At 40.6% G+C, this 20,219-nt stretch overlaps 2 protein-coding genes across 3 annotated transcripts in view; both read left to right on the top strand.

Moving 5' to 3' along the window:
* The first annotated feature begins 225 nt into the window (after window positions 1-225).
* snrpe (small nuclear ribonucleoprotein polypeptide E) lies at window positions 226-4,076 on the top strand. Its single transcript, XM_031307516.2, has 5 exons — window positions 226-412; window positions 939-965; window positions 1,057-1,119; window positions 3,613-3,691; window positions 3,860-4,076. The coding sequence occupies exons 1-5, from the start codon at window positions 359-361 to the stop codon at window positions 3,913-3,915; spliced, it is 279 nt and encodes a 92-aa protein (XP_031163376.1). The 5' UTR covers window positions 226-358; the 3' UTR covers window positions 3,916-4,076.
* A 645-nt stretch (window positions 4,077-4,721) lies between these two features.
* cdc42 (cell division cycle 42) overlaps window positions 4,722-20,219 on the top strand; it is an 18,816-nt gene continuing 3,318 nt past the window's right edge. Inside the window, exons 1-6 of one of the 2 annotated variants that reach the window (XM_031307515.2) lie at window positions 4,722-4,842; window positions 13,903-14,043; window positions 15,008-15,080; window positions 15,422-15,531; window positions 16,265-16,462; window positions 18,540-18,885. In XM_031307515.2, the coding sequence (XP_031163375.1) occupies window positions 13,939-14,043; window positions 15,008-15,080; window positions 15,422-15,531; window positions 16,265-16,462; window positions 18,540-18,629 (576 nt within the window). In that variant the 5' untranslated portion in view covers window positions 4,722-4,842; window positions 13,903-13,938 and the 3' untranslated portion in view covers window positions 18,630-18,885. Of the gene's footprint in view, window positions 4,843-13,902; window positions 14,044-15,007; window positions 15,081-15,421; window positions 15,532-16,264; window positions 16,463-18,539; window positions 18,886-20,219 lie in introns of those variants that run through there. The other variant, XM_031307514.2, reaches the window with a different exon arrangement.

Raw genomic sequence — 20,219 nt, 5'->3', positions numbered from 1 at the left:
TAACATTTCTTCTTATGTAAAAGTCATATAAAAACTCCTATAAGTAAGTCTATTTCTGTGAATCTCTGGTTCTTGCTCTTATTGCCAGCTTCACAAATGTCCAACTACTGTTTGTGGAGCGACACGTGGGTGCAGTAATGACCTCCTACGTGCAGGGGCGCTGTTCCGCATGCTGTAAAATCTTTATTATAACTGCCACTCGCACGCGGAAGCTATAGTTGTAATACATCCATGCGCATGCGCGGAAGGAACCCGCCATTAAAATAACCTCACAACGTGAGTGTTTCGTTGCAGTACACTCTACTACAAAAGGTGCAATTTTTTAGCATATACCTACCGCTGGTATTTTCTTGGAAGAATGGCTTACAGGGGACAAGGACAGAAGGTGCAGAAGGTTATGGTGCAGCCCATTGTATCCTTTTTATTTCAATGAATGGAAGTTGAATTGTTTGCTATTTAAGTTAGCAGCTAGGCTAACCTTTGGCATTAGCTTGCTAGCTAACGTCTCCCATGCTGTGAACGAGGGGAGAGCTTTAACAGAGCTATAGGCTGGGAGAAGTACTTAGTACAAGCAGGATATGTGACTTGATTTGAAATACTTTTTGCAATCAATTCTGGATATTTGAAGTGCACTCCAAGGACCGGTGTGTAACGTGAAGTTAACGATACCATAGTACGCTAAACTGCATTCAACTGTTGTGGTATTCTACATCGTGGGGCGTCCCTGACATACAAGCTACCTAAATAGCTCCTTGCATTGCTAGTTGGATAGCCCGATGCTACATGACTTGAGTCGGTATCTGTTGGCTTGTTGACTTGCAGCGTGACCAGGCTGGGCATGTGACGTCATGCACAGTGACCCGTTATGGTGACCATAGTTATCTTGAGTCATGTATGTTTGCTTTTGAAACTTGAACTTCCTTGACTCCATGCATCAGAACCTAATTTTCAGGTATCTACAAAATGTAAGTATTTAGCTAACTGTATTATTTAATTAGTTTTTTAGTGATGTATGATTCAAATGGACTTCTAATCTTTGTTTGTGCTTATTCCCAGCGCTCACGGATCCAGGTCTGGTTGTATGAGCAGGTCAACATGCGGATAGAGGGCTGCATTATAGTGAGTTATGTTTTTGCTCTTTTCTTTTTTGTTGAATTGGAATACAAAGTAAGAAGTTTGATTTCCCAGAGTCATTTTATTAAGATATGGGAATGAACCATGCAGGGTAATCACTGACTAAGTTGAGAGAGTACTGTAGAGTTAGTAAGTAGATTATGTCTATTATGTAGGCTGAATAGTCTGGAGGAGACTGAGACCATAGCTGCATCTCATAGCCCTTAAATTCACTCCTCCACTTGCCTCCCTTCCTCACGTCTGTTGTCATAGGCGAGCAGCGTGCTGCACTTAATACACTCAACAAATCCAATGTTGTCACTGCCCACGACTTGTTTAAAATGGTTCCATACCTCCGACTTTCCTCCAAACTTGCTCAAAGTTCATTCTCCTGTTTTTCTTTTTTTTCTTTACATCTTCAAGCTCCATGTTGCACTTAAGCTCCACCATACGGCCCAGCAGGCCCGGTGGGGTGCGTGCAAGTGGAGGAGACGCTGCGCGTGATTATGGCATAGCTTTCTCCCGACCCATTTAGGCTAATAAAGTAATGTTTAAAAAAAACACAAATGCTTGATCAAGGGCCCGGCTCGAGGCTAGTGGTGGGAAATATCGGCCCGAGGGTCGGGTCCAGTTCGGGCTCAGGCAGAGAATCTAACTCTGCCGAGGAGGGACAGAACAACTTCCGGTTGAGTCGAGGAGCTATCAAGTAAGGGCCATGAGATGCAGCCCATGTCTGCACTGAAGTTGATGAATCTTGAGAACACGGTTCACATGTGATGGACGGCATGAACCCCCAGTTATTTTTAGGAGCCGGGAACCGAAGCTGCGTAGACCCTATTGTATTTGCCTGTATTCTTCTTCCTAAGAAATCCATGTTCCCACTCACGAAAACTCACCAAACTTTGCACATAAGTCCAGTCCTATGCTAAACTGAATCAGTGCGATTTGTGTGCTAATTGTCCAGCTTGGGGCGCTACAACAACCACCTAAAATTCTAAACTTTAAAAACTAACAAATCATCCATACATGCTACAATGTCACAACTTATGCCAAACTGTAGCCCCATTAGAGCAAAAAGTATGCTCTGCTGTTACCTTGTAGCAATTTTGAAGGCCATTACTCAACTTCTGCAAAACGTTTGTTTCAATTGACACCAAATTTGCGCAACTTCATCTTCAGACTGTCCTCCACAAATTTACCATTCAAATTTTTGATTTATCAAATATTGAGCCCACAGTGCATTAAAACGTTTTACTGCATACAGTAGTGTAAACAAATACTGTAATTTCTTCCACACTACATCTTTAATGTTCATGGAAAAAAACCACAACATTCAGAGATCAGTGTAGAGTTGGTGTGCAACATTTCAGAATTTTATCTCAAAGTGCGTTTAAAAAAAAGTTTGAACTGTGTCCATCTACACATTAGTCAATGCAAAATAGAGCATCTTTAAATATCAGTTTGGCATTTATTGATCTTTTTGAAAATAAACGTCCTGTCACTTTCAACTGCTTTTATATTTTAAGCAAACTTAACATATGCAAATATTTGCATGAACATTAAAAGATTTAACAACTAAGACATAAACTGAACAATTTATGACTAACAGAAATGGAATGTGTCTGGGGGAGAGGTGGTCAAAATCAGAAGTAGCCCTCAGTATCTGGTGTGGCCACCAGCTGCATTAAGTACTGCAGTACATCTCCTCATGTACTGCACCAGACTGGCCAGTTCATTAAGTACTGCAGTGTATCTCCTCCTCCAGTTCTTGTGGTTCTTGTTGCCGTCCTGTACCTGTCCCACAGGTGTGATATTGGGATGTAGTGATCCTATGCAGGTGTTGTTACGTGTGGTCTGCCACTGCGAGGACGATGAGCTGTGCTTCCTGTCTCCCTGCAGCGCTGTCTTAGGCGTCTCACAGTAGGGACACCTGGCCACATCTGCTGTCCTCATGCCTCCTTCACCGTGCCTAAGGCACGTTGACGCAGATTAGCAGGGACCCTGGGCGTCTTTCTTTTGGTGTTTTTCAGAGTCAGTAGAAAGGTCTCTTTACTTTCCTAATTTTAAACTGTGACCTTAATTGTCATTTTAACCAGTAAGATCGATGGTCGGTGCGGTCTAGAAATGATAAGCAGCTTCTGACCGTTTTGTGCACTGCTCTTTGCCAATGAGAAAGCAAGAGGAGAGATACAATATTTTGATAACCGATCCGTTAGTATGGGACCCCCGTGAATCTGTGGACACGATGGCCCTGTATAATTTCTTTACATTCCCTCACTAATTTTCACATATACAAGCAAAATGCTCGCACTGTAAGACGGTAGAATGTGGATAAATACTTAACTCACAAAGTTTGCTTGAGCCTGTTTGCTGTGTCTCTGCACTGTTGTTGAATCCAATAAGAGCAAGCCTCATAGAAAAATACGAGGAATTTTGGATAAGAATATGAAAGTGTTACTGCATTGAAACTAATTTGTGGCTCACTGTTTCCTCTGTTAGGGTTTTGATGAGTACATGAACCTAGTTCTTGATGATGCAGAGGAGGTCCACATGAAGACTAAGAACAGAAAGCCGCTGGGTAAGAGTAACCTACGTTTTTATGTTTTTGTAGCTTTGTCTCTGTTAAGCATTGCTTTGTACACATGCATATCAGCACACTTGACATTGTTTCACTGAAAATGACTGGCTCTGTTTGTATTTCCATCCTTCATCTTGCTGTTGTGATCCTCCTCCACTTGTCTCCCAGGGAGGATCATGTTGAAAGGAGACAACATTACCTTGCTGCAGAGTGTGACCAGCTAGGACAGTGGAGACGCCTACAAGTCTTACCTTTCCTAGAAAGAAATGTTTCCCTTGTTTTGTTTTTGCGAATGGCGTTAAGTATGTTTGTGTTTATACAACATGAATATTGTAATTGTTTCTTTCTACCACGTGGATTTGAGAATAAACATTTTTTTTCTTACGACTTTTGTCTGCATTTGAACATATTCCACTAAATGTTTTGAACCCTCAGTTGTTTCGAGGAGTATTTGGGTCAGATGGCAGCTGAGCCATCTAGTGGCAGACTACACTACTGCAGTGTACCTATGTAGGTCAAACTCAGAGCTGCAAATCAAGTAGAAATGGAAAGATTACTCTTACTATAGGAGAATGAATGTGCTGACCTTTTACCATAATGTTATATTTAGTGTTGTGAGAGAGGTATTGGTGTACTCTTTGGTACTTAAAGATAATGGCAGCATGAAAGTGATTTAGTCAAATACAATAATTCATATGGAGCACATTTTAACGCTTCCAAATTGTGCTTTCTCTATGCAGACACCTGATGTATTACATTTGTCAAGCTTTATTTAACCAGTTTTTATTGGATGAATTTACTCTATATACGGGGACACAGTAACTTCTCGTACAAAGTGGGTGGAACATAATTAAAATTGTCGCATCAAAACTATTTCCAAGCTGTCCTATTCAGCTGGAGTTGAGGTGCAGTGTTAAATACCATAAATCATCTGTGTTCTTCAATGTTGAAGCCGCAGACTCCCCGCTGAATCATATATGCCGTTTGGTTTTTGGCCCCAGGTCAAGATAAGTAGGCTGGTTGTAGTGAAATTGATTAACGTAATTACGTAGTACATGTCTAAGCACGCAACGTGTCCCTGTTCTGTTGACTGGGAAGCCCCTAGCGCGGAGCTGCCAACGCCCGGCGTAAAGACACAAATAGAGGATACGGTACGGAAAAAAAATTATTTTTGTTTGTTATTTGGCTAAAACGATGGTTGGTTGTTATGTTGAATGCTGTCAAGATCATCTTTGTTGTACATCTGTGGTACATTAGCTGTAATAGTCAAATTAGATATCTCATTCAGCAACAACATCCGCTAAGGTTAGCTAGCTCAGCCAGTTAGCTAGCAAGCTATTTGAGGAGGACAGTAACGTTAGCACAGCAAGCAGACAGGCAGGTCTTTGGACCGATGGCTACATAAACCTCTTGGGGATGTACAGGCCGTCTTTCACATCGAATGTATTAAAGTATGATGAGAATTTGATTAAGTAAAGCAGTAGATACTATATGTTACTATGTAGCGGTTAGCTGGCTAACGAGGTGAATAAAAAGGCGTAACAAACGCTAGGTTACTTGTTTTATATAATCTAAGCACGGTCTCGGATTATACAGTTAGTTATACGGTGCAATGTGTGGATGCTAGGGTAAATATTTTCATAATACTGACTGTGTTAAAAAGAGGGACCGAGAAGTATAACGTAGGTAGTTCGTTTAAACAGCCGGCAGGAAATTAGGCCACATTGAGGCCAGGGATGTGGCCGAAACACAGCAGCTAAGGCTAGGGCATCCAAGCTTAAAGTAACGTTAGCTTGTGGTAGCCATCTCTCAGGTGTAATCTTGTTTTTTATTATGTAATTAACTACAATTACACGTACAAGCTGATGCTAGCAGTTTCTCAGATCACTCGTGGTCGCATAGTTAGACAGTAAGTTGTGAGGATAATGTAATAAGTTAGTCGTTGTGATTTAGTCTCTTTGATCTGAAGTCTGCGTGAGTTTCAGACGGCCAGCTGTCCGAGGGTTTCCTCATCAAGCCTGTGCTTGAGATCATCACTAAGTCTTTCAGATGAATTTAGAAGGAAGCTGTGACCAGTCATTCAGTGTCTTTACATGCAGTTTAAAGAAACTATTATATTGGGGTTAAGGTAATACCCCACTTTCTCAAACGCTATGTTATCCCCTTACCCCGGTAGGCTTCTTAACCTGGTCAACAGACCAACATTTCTTGCTTCACAGAGTACATTTCAATTAGGAGTTTATGTTGTGGAAACTGCCACATCACCAACCCAACCGTACCAAAGCAGAATTGGACTTATATTTAATGTGACTACGATACATTTTGACCGGTTATGAAACAGTCTCAATTTAATACTGATAGGCTGCAGTGCAGCCGCCGAGCGGAGTTTGCAGATTTTTTCAACATGACATCATGACTTTGCGTAAACATACACGCCACTTTCCTAAAGCCAAGTGGCGTGTTATCTGTACGCATTTTGAGCTATCCATGTGTATGTCTACGCTGTATACAGCAGATGTAAACATACACACCACGTGTGATGCCACGTGCCGTGCTATCGCGAGAACGTCACACGTGTGTAAAAAAAAAAAAAAAAAAAAAAGGGTTGGGTTTAGGGAAAGAATTATAACTACTAATAATTTATAACCCTAACATTATATGACGTCGGCCCTGGAGGTAACCAGTCTCCCCTGGTTTTCTGACCACGGTTGGAAACAAAGCGATCAGGAAAGGTTAACGCATTGAACATTTTAAATTAAACCGCTTGTTAACGTGAGCTTGTTCCCCCGTGTGAGCTGATGACCTCATCTGTTGACATTTCTGAATGCCTTCCTCCAGCTGCTTAATAAAAGCTTTCCACACAAACACACCTACATGTGTTATTAGTATGAGAAAAAAATGAGATTTTAACTCTGTCAGACGCGGGCTGGGCTCGGACAGAAAAATTCGGCCGGATCCAGACTCTAACCAACGTCACACGCTTAGGGAAACAATAAAAGGTTGGGTTTAGGAAAAGAACTTCGGGGCGTTATTTAAAAAAAGCGGTTGATAAACGCCACACGCGGGATGCGATCCCAGCTCTCCTGGGTGAAAGTCCTGTGTTTTACCCATCCTCCCCCCCCCAACCAACCTCCGTCCTTTCATACTACTCACTACGGCGATAATTCACATGCAATGTAGTTCAATGGAGGCCAAACGGCGTTGATAAACACACTAAAAAAGTGATTATGCGTCTTGATAACACGCCAACATGGCATACGAATTGGCGTGTCATACGTACGCCACTCAGTGAGATCAGTCTGGATTTTTTGTATCAGCGTTTTATTTACCTGATAACCGATAAAGTTAATGAATTAAAAAGTGTTGTACCTTGGCTCGGCTCCAGCTCTGTCTGTCCCTCTGCTTCGGTTTCAATGCCCCCCCAACACTGTCTGACTCTCTGTTACTGGGGATTATGTTGAAAGTTTCACATTTATTAAATAATTGCTTAAAGCTTTTAAACAAAGTTTTGTGTTGGAGTTTGTAACATTCCCAAATCTTAATTTTGACTTAAAGATTTTCATTTTCACTGTAAATGCATATCGGTTCCAAATACCGGTTACCAGTTTCATTAACTACTAATAATCGATATTGGCCTTGAAAACCCAGCAGCGGTCCATCCCTAGTATGGACGTAACCGTGATCGCCGTGCAGAGAAACTAGCTGTTCTTTCATTGGCCATGTGGTAAAAGGAGGCCTCCAGACAACAGCCGGGGGTTCCCTAGCTCAACAGTTGATGTTGTTGGTGCCTGAGGCACAGCTTTTCTTGACTTTGTGTGTTGGAAAGTTGAAGATGACCCGAATACCCAACCCAGTTAGGGCCCATCTAAACTTAGGTGATCAAAGCAACGCTTAATATGGCTGCTTTATGTAGACATTTTGGAAAAACCAAAGTTAGTTATGAGCATGTTTATATCACACAGGATATTTATTGGTCTTGGTAGCAGAGAGACCACCGTTTAGATCACACTGTGAGGTGTAGGAAAGCACGTGTTTCTCATAGGATGTTTTCCAGCAGTGGTGAAGTGCCTAAGTTTGATTTTGTGCCACCTGCTGACACGAGAAGGGCTTTACACACATTAGTACACAGTTGTAGATTTAATAAAATATGTCAAGACTTGTTGCCTGTCCTCCTCTCTCCTGCCCTCTACTCTGCCTCTTCCCTATACGCTGTCCTCCCCTCACCTCTCTTTCCATACTTTCCTGTCTTGCCTGTACTACCTGTGGTCCTGCTAATGGAATGTATGAAGTAAAGTGCTTAATTCTTGAGTAGCGGCTGCATTTATTCATGGACAATACATTGTACATTTACCACCACTTCAACAACTTCACTGCTAATTTCTCCTCTGCCAAGACCTATCTGCTCTTAGTGCATACTGAGCTGTTCCTAGCTATGCTACTCTTACAACAATGTAATATGTAAAAAGTGGATTGCAAACCCAGCCCTGGCCACACAGTTTTACTGGTAGCATCAAAGCTTGCCCCTGGCCTGGCTTTTTACAAGTTGTTTTCCTTATCTACTCTCATTCTCATATGTTGCGTGCAGCATACATTAAACCCACGGGACCAGGTGTTTCCGAGCCTCTGGTTGGTTAGATTATGTAGCAGTATAAAAAAGAAATTTAACACAGCTTTTGCAATTTGAAAATTGTGTTCTCTTACAAGACAATTAATTAGATTCATTGTTCAGCCCTAACTTCTACAGCAGCAGGCATGTAAACCCTCGCTGCTTTCCCACCCACAAGCTTTGGGAGTTGCCTTTTATTAAACACACAGTTCCAAACTAAAGGCACCACAACTGATAATCAAACCCTGTGTCTCTGGACTGGGACAACAAAATACTCCCGCTCTTCACATGGACATTTAGAGGATACAGGTCAGACAACTACTAGTGAGGTTAAGGTCTGTTCAGACTGCAAAGTGACATCTACAGCACCCTTCACTTATCCTACAAAGGTCTCATTATAATCATAAGTAATCACGCCAATATGTCACCTTTTGAACAGTTAATATGGGACATAATAGCTTAATGTTTAGAATAAAAAAACAAAACAACCTTGACTCTTAACACACATATAAACCCAGCAATGTTGCACATTCTGTGTCTGATTATTGACACATGGAGGATGATATTCTTTGGTCTCTGCTGTGCAATGCCTTGTTTTATTGATTTGTCTAGTGGCGTGCTCTAACCTTTTCACACCTGTGTTGTTCCTTCTCAGTTTAGTCTTCAGTCGGGGTAACCTCTCTTGAGTCTGAAAGAAACGGGCCTTTAGTCAAGGTTGCAAGCTGTTGAGTCTGTGCCTCCGTCTGGGCTGCCTCCACCAGCGTAAGCTATTAGTTGGCCATTACCAGAAGCAGCTCTACTCTTTCATCACATTTTTGTTTAGTATTTTACCACAAGAACGTATTCTACAGGAAAACTGTACTTTTTGACCAGGTGTTTCTTGAAATAATTTTATGTTTTCCTTCCTTTTTGTAAATTGGGTGTTAGTCAGCAAGATAAGGACAAAATAATATTGGTATCAACATTCGTATAAGCAATATTGAAGAAATGTTTCTATAGATAGAAATAGGGCTGGGCGATATGGAGAAAATCAAATATCACAATATTTTTGATCAGATACCTCGATATGGATACCGCAACGATATTGTAGTGTTGACTATTGATGCTTTCACAAAATATTTACACAATGAGATGTTTGATAAATAATCATCAGTAATGTTGATATAATGACTAAGTGGGTAAAGGCAAATAATAGAACAGCTAGAACAGTCTGGTAAGATCAGACAATGACGTCACTTTACTGTAATGCAGCCTTTAAAACCAGGAGAAGACAACTCTTATGCTATATTACAATATTATGATATCCAAAATCTAAGACGATATTTAGTCTCATATCACGATATCGATATAATATCGATATATTGCCCAGCTCTAGATAGAAAGCTCTTATTGAAAATATACCTTTTTATAAAGAGTTGTATTATGTCTTCCTCTCCCAACTCCCGCCAGGAAAACATTAGGACATATACATGTGTAATAAGATTACTCTATAGCAGGATGACACACTCATGTTGACAAGATCTTAATTTGAAATTTCAATCAGTGACAGATGTGTAATCAGCCTTTAAACATTCAAACCAATACAAAATGAAGGCCTATGTAGCCAAACAGCCTGGTATGTTGGAGAGATCCGTACCATTGGATTCCCTGTGTTTCTGTAGGACATCCACCTGTGTTCTGTTCCCTTGTTAAACCATGTTCACTCCGTAACATTGGTCTGCAGTTGAGTCCCTCCTCCTTCACTCAATGACGTGCTCACCCCCACGCAGTGGTGCAGAGATCTGCAGTGGCTTGGCACTGACATACTGTACGTTGTGGGGGAGAAACAGGGGAATACTGTGGTCCACATACTACATGTAGCGTGTTGTCTCTAAATGCACCACGCACCAAGATGCATCACATTGCTATAGACAGATTCAAGGTCAACGATTATTATTTCACTTATCTTATAGGCCTTTTTCATTTGAAGGCATTTCGATATGTCGCAGTTAGGACAAGTACAGGTGTAAGTAATAAAATGAATGGCCTGCAACTAACGATTGCTTTCATTATCAAGGCATCTGCAGATTATTTTCTCGATTCATCTTTTGGTTTATACATTGTCAGAATGTAGAGATAAATCTTCAGATTAGGGCTATGATTATTTTCATAGTCGATTAATCTGTCGATTGTTTTCTCGGTTAATTGATTAGGCTATTTGTTTGAATTTGTCGAGTTTGTATTGAACGTTTTTTTCCAAAGCTAAAGACGATGTCCTTAAATGTCTTGTTTTGTCCACAGCTCCAACATGACATCAGGACTTTGCGTAAACATACACGCCCACTTTCTTAAGCCAAGTGGCGTGTTATCTGTACGCATTTTGAGCTATCCGCGTGTATGTCTACGCTGTATACAGCAGACGTAAACATACACGCCACTGGGCGTGTTATCACGAGAAGAAAGCTACGGTTGGAAGGAAAACGTGGTAGGAAACTTGACACGGGGGTTGGGTTTAGTAAAAGAAGAAAGCTACGGTTGAGTTTAGGAAACGTGACACGCGGGACCCGATCCCCGGTCTCCTGGGTGAAAGTCCCATGTCTGACCCGTCCTCCACCCCGACCAACCTCCCTACGTGGATTTCCGCCCTTTCATACTACTCGCTACATTATTTACGTTTTACACAACGTCCCAACTTCATTGGAATCGGGGTTTGTAAATGTAAACATGGTCTTTTACTCCTAATATTTAACCCTTGTGTTGTCTTCCTGTCAACCTTGAAAAAAACACTTTTTTTCCCGACGTTTTTGATGCCTTTTTTTCAGTTTGTTTTTGCTTTTTCCAACGTTTTCAAGTTTTCTTCTACACATTTTCAGCGCTTATTTCTACATCCCATATTTTCTGATATAAAAAAAAATTGAAAACGGGTCAATTTGACCCGAAGTCAACACAAGGGTTAAGATTGGTATTGGAGTAGTTTGATTCTCAAAGACATGTTAAGTTTGGAATGTGACAGATTTTGGTTTGGATACACCCTGTGAACCAAGTAATTACAGTCGTATAGGCTAATTACAGGCTATGTTGTGTTTAGTGTATTGTTATAGAGAAGTGAAGATACCAGAACATATTCATATTTAGGAAGCTGGAATCAGAGAATCTGATTAATGGATTATCAAAATAGTTAGTGATTAATTTAATAGCTGTCAACAAATCGATTAATCATTGCAGCTCTACTTCAGATTATTTGTTTTGTATGTTCAACAGTCCAAAATCCAAAGATATTCAATGTTCTATTATAAAAGCCTATGGCAGAGAACAGCAGCTAGTTTGAGTGTTTTGGCTTTAGCTGAAGTAGAGCTGGGCGATATGGAAAAAATCTAATATCACGATATTGTTATTGCGGCGATATTGTAGGGTAGACAATTGGTGCTTACAAAAAAATATTTACACAATGAAATTTTTGATAAATAATCATCATTAATGTGTAGCTATATAATGACTAAGTGGGTAAAGGCAAATAATAGAAAATATATAACAGTCTGGTAAGTTAAAAAATTACATCACTTTACTGTAATCCACTACTTGTCATATCACGATATTACGATATCCAAAATCTAAGGCGATATCCAGTCTCATATCACGATATCGATATAATATCCATATATTGCCCAGCCCTAAGTTGAATACTATGTAGCTGCTTCAGTTTCTGGGTCCTCATTGTTCATGCTAACTGTTACACTGTGATGGCTACTGGGACACGTGAACAGAAGAGAGCTGTTATTAGTAACACCTGTGCTTTTCATACTATGATAAGGCAAAATGTCTGCTCTGAAAAAGGCCTGCTAAGGTTTGTTGTCGGCCTTATTCTGGCGGCTGTGGTAAGGTAGGCTACTCATTGGTTGCTGGTGTGCAACAGGACTGAGTAAGTTCTAAACTGAGTAGTTTCTCTTGTGTGCACCTTGTTTTGCCGATATTCCAGTTTCAAAAATCATGTTTTAATAGAATTGTCAGTGGTCCAAATGGTCTGGTGTTCAATGGGAGGTGAGATTTGAGCCACCATCACTTACAAATTGTATTAACGGGATATTCTTACATCCTCATTTAGAGAACTTAAAAGTAGTAAGACAACAAACTGTGTTTAGTCCAGTTCTTTGTGCTTGATGCTATTTAAAATGTTCATATTATGCTTTTTTGTATCTTCCCTTTCCTTTATTGTGATATATATATATATTTTTTTGTGCACATTATAGGTTTACAAAGTGAAAAAGCCCAAAGTCCCCCCCAAAGGGACTTACCATCTCCAACAGAAAACACTGTTCACAAACTGCTCCAAACAGCTCTATTGTAGTCCAGCCTTTACTTCAGAGACAGACGTGGTCACTTTGGAACACACGTTATAATGCTCGCCTAGCTGCTAGTGTGGCATGCCCTCATACTCTGCTTCTGACTGGCTAGTAGTCCTTACCTAGCTACTGAGCATGTGCGACTGCCAACAGAGATGTTACAGCAGTGAGAGGTCTCACTCTGTAGCTAAAACAGAGACCTGAACACAGGGTGAAAAGAGGAGCTGCAGCAATGTGCAGTACAACAAATATATGGTGTTTTTTGAAAATTAAACCATATAAACCTATTCTGATACAACCTCTAAATACAATTATGAACCTGAAAATGAGCATAATATGAGCACTTTAAACCCTTTTTTTCCTCCTCTGCAGCTTTGACGTTGACTGTCATGGAACAGTCCTTAACATACTGACAAGTTGTGAGCGTATTGTCGATGCTTTATTATTTGTAATATATAAAACTGTTAAATATCAGTTGAGGATAATATGATCTGTTGTTCCTTGACACCTCTATAGTATTACTAGTATTTCATTGTAATGTAGTGTAGGGGTGGGGGAAAGCCATACAGCATAGTATCGCAATGTTTTCCTTGGCAGTACTGTATTGATACGCGGACGCCAGTATTGATCTTTTATATATATGTTGTTCAGTTTGTCTGCTTGACAATCCCATTTCACATCAATACAATATAAGTGAGATGAACAAACAGTTGGTAGTCTATATCCTTGACGTTCCTTCCCGCTTTGCTCCGTTGCTGCCGGAAAAGCCGCCAGATTTCACTCATTTAGGGTGGATATCTGTTGCCTTGGGCTTCCTTTGTGTTGGCGTTCTAACCTCTGGTGGATTTGTGAGGACTACGGTTAACTGCTCCTCAGATCTCTGCAGGGTAAATCCAGACAGCTAGCTAGACTATCTGTCCAATCTGAGTTTTCTGTTGCACGACTAAAACTACTTTTGAACGTCCACCTGTTCCACCAAAACAAGTTCCTTCCTGAGACTATTTAGCAGTGGCACGGCTGCTTTTCTCCGGTGCTTAGCAACGCCCAAGACGATTGTGATTGGTTAAAAGAAATGCCAATAATCCAGAGAACGTTTTCCTCCCATCCCTGAATGCAGTGTGGAGTAGCTTCTAAAGAGGTTCTGGCAAAGCGAGACTACCCAGTTGGTGACCCCTGCTCTAGGCTGTAGTTTTTACCTTTGCTCGTGGTGACTTTACAGTCTGTAAAGCCAATAAGCAATGCCACCCACTAATGAAGTTTCCTTTCTGTTTATTTTTCTGTTCCAGATCTTGAATGAGTAGCGAAGACTGTAAAACACAGCCATGCAGACCATCAAGTGTGTTGTAGTGGGGGACGGTGCTGTGGGTAAAACCTGCCTGCTCATCTCTTACACCACAAACAAGTTTCCTTCTGAATATGTACCTACGGTAAGTTCATGGATGACGTGAGAGTGATTGACAGAACTTCAACTTATGTAAATGTAAACATGGTCTGTCTTTTACTCATATTTAAGAATGGTATTGGAGTTTGGATAACTAAATACTGAATCAGTCTTCATGGAATGGAATGTAACAGATTTTGGTTTTGATACACCCTGAGTCTTATTAGCCTAATTACAGGCAATGTCGTTGTACATGTAGACTAAATTCAGAAGTCTGAATTCAGAAAGCCTGGGCAGTGGTTAATCAGCATCAGTGGTTAATCAGCCCAGCCTTTGTAGATAGCATCACTGATAATTGTGAACATAAACAAAAAGTCAGTTTGAAGACCCTCCCAGTTCAGTCTATCAAGTTGCTGAACTCAAATAGTGAATCTTAGCACAGCAGAGGTGTAATAAATACATCAGCACTTTAATTATTAGTTACTTCTTAGGATGTTGGGTTGTCATGTGTGTACTTCTTTTCTGTCCTAGGGTGGTTCGTTGATCTTACGTTTATGTTGATTTCATCTCATGTTGATTTTAGAAAGGTTTTTACGTGTTTGTGTTGTGAAGCAACAGATTGTAGCACTGTGTCCAAGACAAATTTCCCCTCGGGGACAATAAAGTGTAGTCTTCTTCTTCTTCTTCATATGCTGTTCTGAATCATTACAATTCTTACAAATCAGATAACAAGAACTCTATCCCATTTTCTCCGCTGTACTTGAGAAGTACCAAACCGTGGTTGACCTCCGGCTGTGTGATCAGAACTCCTTTTTAAATGCAGCTATCTAAAACAGTTTTGAGCTGTATCAGCTAGAACCTGATGCATGAAGATGGTCAGTTTAGAAGTTATTTAACGTCAACGGTTATTTTTTAATATTAACACCATATCTGTCGTACTCTAGTGGTAATGTATACATAATTCACTATTGAGCAAGGCAGCTAACCATTGGTTTTGGTCTGTGTTACAGGTGTTTGATAATTATGCTGTAACTGTAATGATTGGAGGCGAGCCCTACACTCTGGGCCTGTTTGATACAGCAGGTATGTCTTTCCTATTCCAACCTACACTTTTGTACTTTGTTCATTCATATTACCCAGTTTAATGTAACTATTGGCCATTAAGCCATTGTGAATATATACCCTTTGTAATGTTGTAAAGTGTTGCTATAATATTTAATGGAAATCATGGAAACATTTTGAGCTGTCTTCATTTACTTTCCATCCACATGCCAACTTTTGTGAACGTGTGATGTTAAGATGGCAGTGTTGGTGCTGTGCCTCATTCTGCCAACAGAGATACCCCGTTTGGTTCATTGGATCAGTGCTGGTAACATGATGGCCTGAGTGTGCGACTTAAACATGTTTGCATGTGGTTTCTCCAGGTCAGGAAGACTACGACAGGTTACGACCTCTGAGTTATCCCCAGACCGATGTCTTCCTCGTCTGTTTCTCAGTCGTGTCCCCCTCCTCCTTTGAAAACGTCAAAGAAAAGGCAAGTCAATCTCTTCCTTTTTATTTTCTTGCCACTGGTCGTTTTCCCCATCCGTTGTGAAATAATATATATAATATGTTAAAATACTCAGTTATTAAATACTCCCTCAACAATAAAATGGATGTTTTAACATATGAACCACAGTTTGACATTGTGATTTGATTTGTCATTAGCAGCTTTTATAAGAAAGATGTTACTGCTCCTTTATTGGATCCATTGCTGTAGAGTATGTTGAGGAGCTGGTCAGTGGCCAATCAATAGGTAACATTTTGAGTCAATGTAAGATAAAACAAGCTAGTTAGCTTTCTGTCCCCATTCTAATATACATGGGTATCCACTGCTGTACTGTCAAGTCAAGTCTGAGCACCTTTTCATTTCGTTTTGTAAGGATACTACAGCTACGGCTCTCTTATACCTTCGCCATGGACGTGATCAAAACTTCATGACAGCTGTTGAATGCTAACCAAATGAATCATTTCAAATGTGACTGTGCCATACAGTACTACAAACCAGTTTAGCATAAAATATGGACACTAACATGTTGCAGCTGTCCACAAAGGCACATAACAGAGAACTGTAGTTTCTAAACATTTGGATCTGAACATTCTGACCTCTACTAACAGCTGATCAAACTTGAGTTAGTGTTGAGAAAACCACACCGATGAAAACCCAATGTTAAAGGCTCGTGATGCAGTATGTCAACCAATGCATAACCCTGTGTTTGTGTATCCAGTGGGTTCCAGAGATCACCCACCACTGTCCAAAGACGCCCTTCCTGCTAGTTGGCACTCAGATTGACTTGCGGGATGATCCTTCCACTATAGAGAAGCTGGCCAAGAACAAGCAAAAGCCCATCACTCCGGAGACAGCCGAGAAGCTGGCGAGAGATCTCAAGGCTGTGAAATATGTCGAATGCTCAGCCCTCACGCAGGTAATGTATATGTGTGTATATATATATATATATATATATATATACACAGTCACACATATACTGTGTACACTCTTGAACACACATGATTCACAACTCAATGGCAAAAACTAAGAGAACGGAGGAAAGAGGAACATGTCCATATTCCCCCTGGCCTGTGCACGCTATGGTTGATGAGTTTTGTTTTGCATGCCAGTTTGGTTTCGGTGACTGTTCTTACTGTTCAATTATAAATCCTCAGAAGGGTTTCATATGGCTTAAAAACCTTGCTTCAGACCAGAGTGCATCCTGGTTACTGTAGGCTGTCTTCCTTTAGCTGCTTTAGTGCTGGTATGTAGTAGAAGCTGTAACCCTTCAGAGTGGAGTCTGGTAGGGTTTCTTGTAAGGAGGGTCAGTCCATGTGTTCCTCCCAACACGAGAGTGACACTAACTTGGTCTTTTTCTAACCTTTTTCCTGGGAGTCCCAGTGCAACATGGCCCTTGTCCTGGGATCCACTTCCTTCACGCAGAGTAAAACATGCTAGTAGTGTCTACAATTTCAGAATGGGCACAGTGCAGCTCTGAAGGACACAGACTTGACTTAGCAAATGAAGATGTTAAGATATCGGTAACTTGACAGCTAAGTAGCTTCCATTTTCTTTGCGAGCTAACGTCAAAACGCTGCTGTTTGTAAAGTTAAAGAGATAACTTGTGTATTTTGGGAGAGGAGCCATGGTTGTGCAGGCAAACCTTTTAATGAGACTTCAGGGCTCGAAATACCATGTGCACATCTCACTCAGCTCTACATTCACGCATTGACTGTGAGACTCACACAATTGATACTTTTCACATTTTCTAATGCAATAAAAAACAGAAATCTATAACTGATAATGTGGCAGTGCGAATCAGCAATCATTTCTCACTTTTTTATATACTAAATATATTTTTTTAGCAAATAAGTCATCATTTGATAAAACAGTTTCCATAATAGGTTTTGCTGAGAAGTACAATGGATTTCTGCTCACCTTATTCCTGACTATGACCATATACAATTTGAAGTAGTTTCAGTGCACATTACTGTACAGGGAAAGTCAGCTCAGATGATATTGTAACAAATTGAAAATTTCCTCATTTTTAAACTCTCATAATTTAAATAAATGGATGTTTTCCTTCAGAGGTTTGCTGCCATTTGAAATGTAATCTTGTTCAGGATGACCATGTAAAATCTCAAAGACCTTTTACTGTAAAAAAAATGTCCTTATGTTTAAACTCCCATAAAATCTTTGGATTTTTTGCTGAAATGTTCAATGTAACCCTGTTCAGATGACTCTGACTATGACCATTTAAAACCTGAAGCCAATTTTTACGGATTCGGCCGTGGCAGAAGTGCAGAGAATAAAGGACAAATACACCAAATGGGGCAGTAAAAAATCTTATAGTGAAGGTAAAACGTTTTTAGTCCATGTAATTTTAAAAGTTACATACGCCAGTTCAAAAGTATTTCGAGCCGTGGAATTGTAATGGCCAGTGTGTAAATCAAACTAATTAAATGCTATTAGTGAGACCAAAAGTAGGCATTTTGTGTCTTTTTTTAAAACTCAATATTAGATTTAATATCGTGGTACTCAGTGGTTGAATGGAGTCCTGAGTACTTGTGTTGGCATCGGTGCATCACTGTTAGAAACTCCAGGAAAGCAAGCAGAGGGGACATGACTCATAAGAGAAGAAATGAGCTAGGCCACACTCAGGCAGAGAACAATAGTGTTGATGAAGTTGAGGTGGAGCCCCCACCTCTCTGCTCTGCCCCTTCCTTCCTCCTCCCCCTCGCTCCCTGGCACAACTGTTGCATAGCTGCTGATGTAATTTCCTGTTTCCTCTCGGGGATCTCAGCACTCTGTCCACAGCCCGCTGCACCCTCTCGTCTTGCTGTAGAGTCCATCTCAGCACTATCATCTTTGTGCCATGCATCTTGTCCTGTGACTCTCACTTTCTCTTTCCTCCTTGTTCTGCCATGTTCCTCTTATCCTCCTCTCCTATCTATCTCTTTCTGTGTTTGCTGTGCTAATTGTGCTGTTGTTCTCTTTTCCTTCTCCTGTCGTAGCGAGGGCTGAAGAATGTATTTGACGAAGCTATCCTAGCTGCCCTAGAGCCACCTGAGACGCAGAGAAAGAGGAAATGCTGTATATTTTAAACTCTGTGCCACTGCTCTTCCTCCTCTGATTTCCATTATTTCCTGCATTTTTCATTCATTTACCTCATCTCTCTCCTTCCCCCTCTATGTATTTACATGTGCTGCTTTTGAAATCTAGACCAATCTTAATCCCAGACCTCTCACTAACCAATCCATCAGTTGGCTTCTGATCTAACTCCAGACCCAGACTACTACTCTATAGACCCAGACCCAGACCACTAGTCTGTAGACCCAGACCACTACTCTGTATTGAGAGTGCATTGTAACTAGTCTTTGTTTCATGGCCTGATTCACTGAGTCAGGCCTCGGAGCACTTCAATAACGTTACTTGTTGCTTTTTCTAACGTGCAACTGCTGACATTTCATTTGGTTGGTGTGTTAACGTACTTCACATCTTACTCCTGGGGTGGTACTTCAGCTTTGTTTTACATCATAAATCGCAAACTTCACAACTGTATTATTCCTAATTTTCCGACTTTGGCCCAGTGCTAAGTAATGCGGCCCCTGGCCAACAGTGGAGTGGTATCTCACAGAGGACGAAGGACGTAATTGTAGCTCGCCATTGTTTGAGTCAGTCTCTCCCTCTGTCCTGTAGTCGTAGCTGATGTGAGGAGGGTTTGGACCAAAGTAAGGGCGGAGGCTTCACATTGCTCCTCACTAAACAGAGCTTCCATTTCTAATGCTAATGTATTTTTTGTACTACTGTTGATGTTTGATTAAACAGAACTTGGGGGCTGACTATGGTGACAAGTAGGGCTTTTAAGTACTCGAGTCATATGTAGGGAGTGTTTGGCCATTTTGACAACATAACCACTAAATATAGTCTTTCCTGTTTGGTACCTTAATGGTACTGTCTTATTGATCTGGTGTATAGCTCAGCTACACTTGATGTTTCTTAAATTTTCTGAAAAATGCTTTCTTGTTGACTTATTTGGCCCAACTTTCTCTATATATGACACATGTGCCATTACTTGGTGCATATCCTGCTGTCTTGGAAGTCCAGATACTAAAAAAAGAAGAAGCTATAATTGTGTAAAATGACCTGTGAAATAAATGAATAAAGGACAAATGAACTTGCTCTCCTCTCTGGCTTGCTTCTTTTTCCAGTGCTTTTTTGGAATTTAGTAGGGTTAGTCAACTGAGCTAAGTAGCGCTGAGGGGCTTACTGGTTGGCTGTCAGAGCAGCTCTGGTTACTTCACATGACCAAGCACATGGTGGAAGCAGCTGTGCTCAGGGGCAAATACAAAGAGACAAGAAACGTGTACCTCTGAGGCTGAGAGGAGACCTAGTTTGTGGTGATTTATTATTTTAAATATGTTGAATCTGGATGGCTAGTTGTAGTCAGCAATTCTTATCTGAAGAGCAGAACCAATGAAGAAAAAATAATAAGAAACAGACGGTGTGGAGTGAAAATGCTCACATAATATTTTTGTTGTGTGTGGTAGTCGGGGCACCCTTTTTCCTCCACTTTCTTGTTTGACTTGCCTTTTGGTTTCGGCTGTCACAGGTCAACTGCACTTAGCACACAAACACACTTAAAGGAGAACTCCGGGCAATTTTTACGTTAATCTTGATCGCTATAAGTATGT

This window comes from Sander lucioperca, chromosome 6, assembly GCF_008315115.2.
Source record: "Sander lucioperca isolate FBNREF2018 chromosome 6, SLUC_FBN_1.2, whole genome shotgun sequence".
NCBI classification, from domain to species: domain Eukaryota; kingdom Metazoa; phylum Chordata; class Actinopteri; order Perciformes; family Percidae; genus Sander; species Sander lucioperca.
The sequence above is the reverse complement of the archived record's forward strand: the minus strand, read 5'-3'. Positions and strand labels throughout refer to the sequence as shown.

Bases quoted from the DNA above. Each gene is read 5' to 3' on its own strand.
- snrpe (XM_031307516.2), top strand. From the start codon at position 359: ATGGCTTACAGGGGACAAGGACAGAAGGTGCAGAAGGTTATGGTGCAG. The intron at 413-938 runs GTATCCTTTTTA...TCCATGCATCAG, and splicing joins AGGTTATGGTGCAGCCCATT to AACCTAATTTTCAGGTATCT. The intron at 1,120-3,612 runs GTGAGTTATGTT...TTCCTCTGTTAG, and splicing joins GGATAGAGGGCTGCATTATA to GGTTTTGATGAGTACATGAA.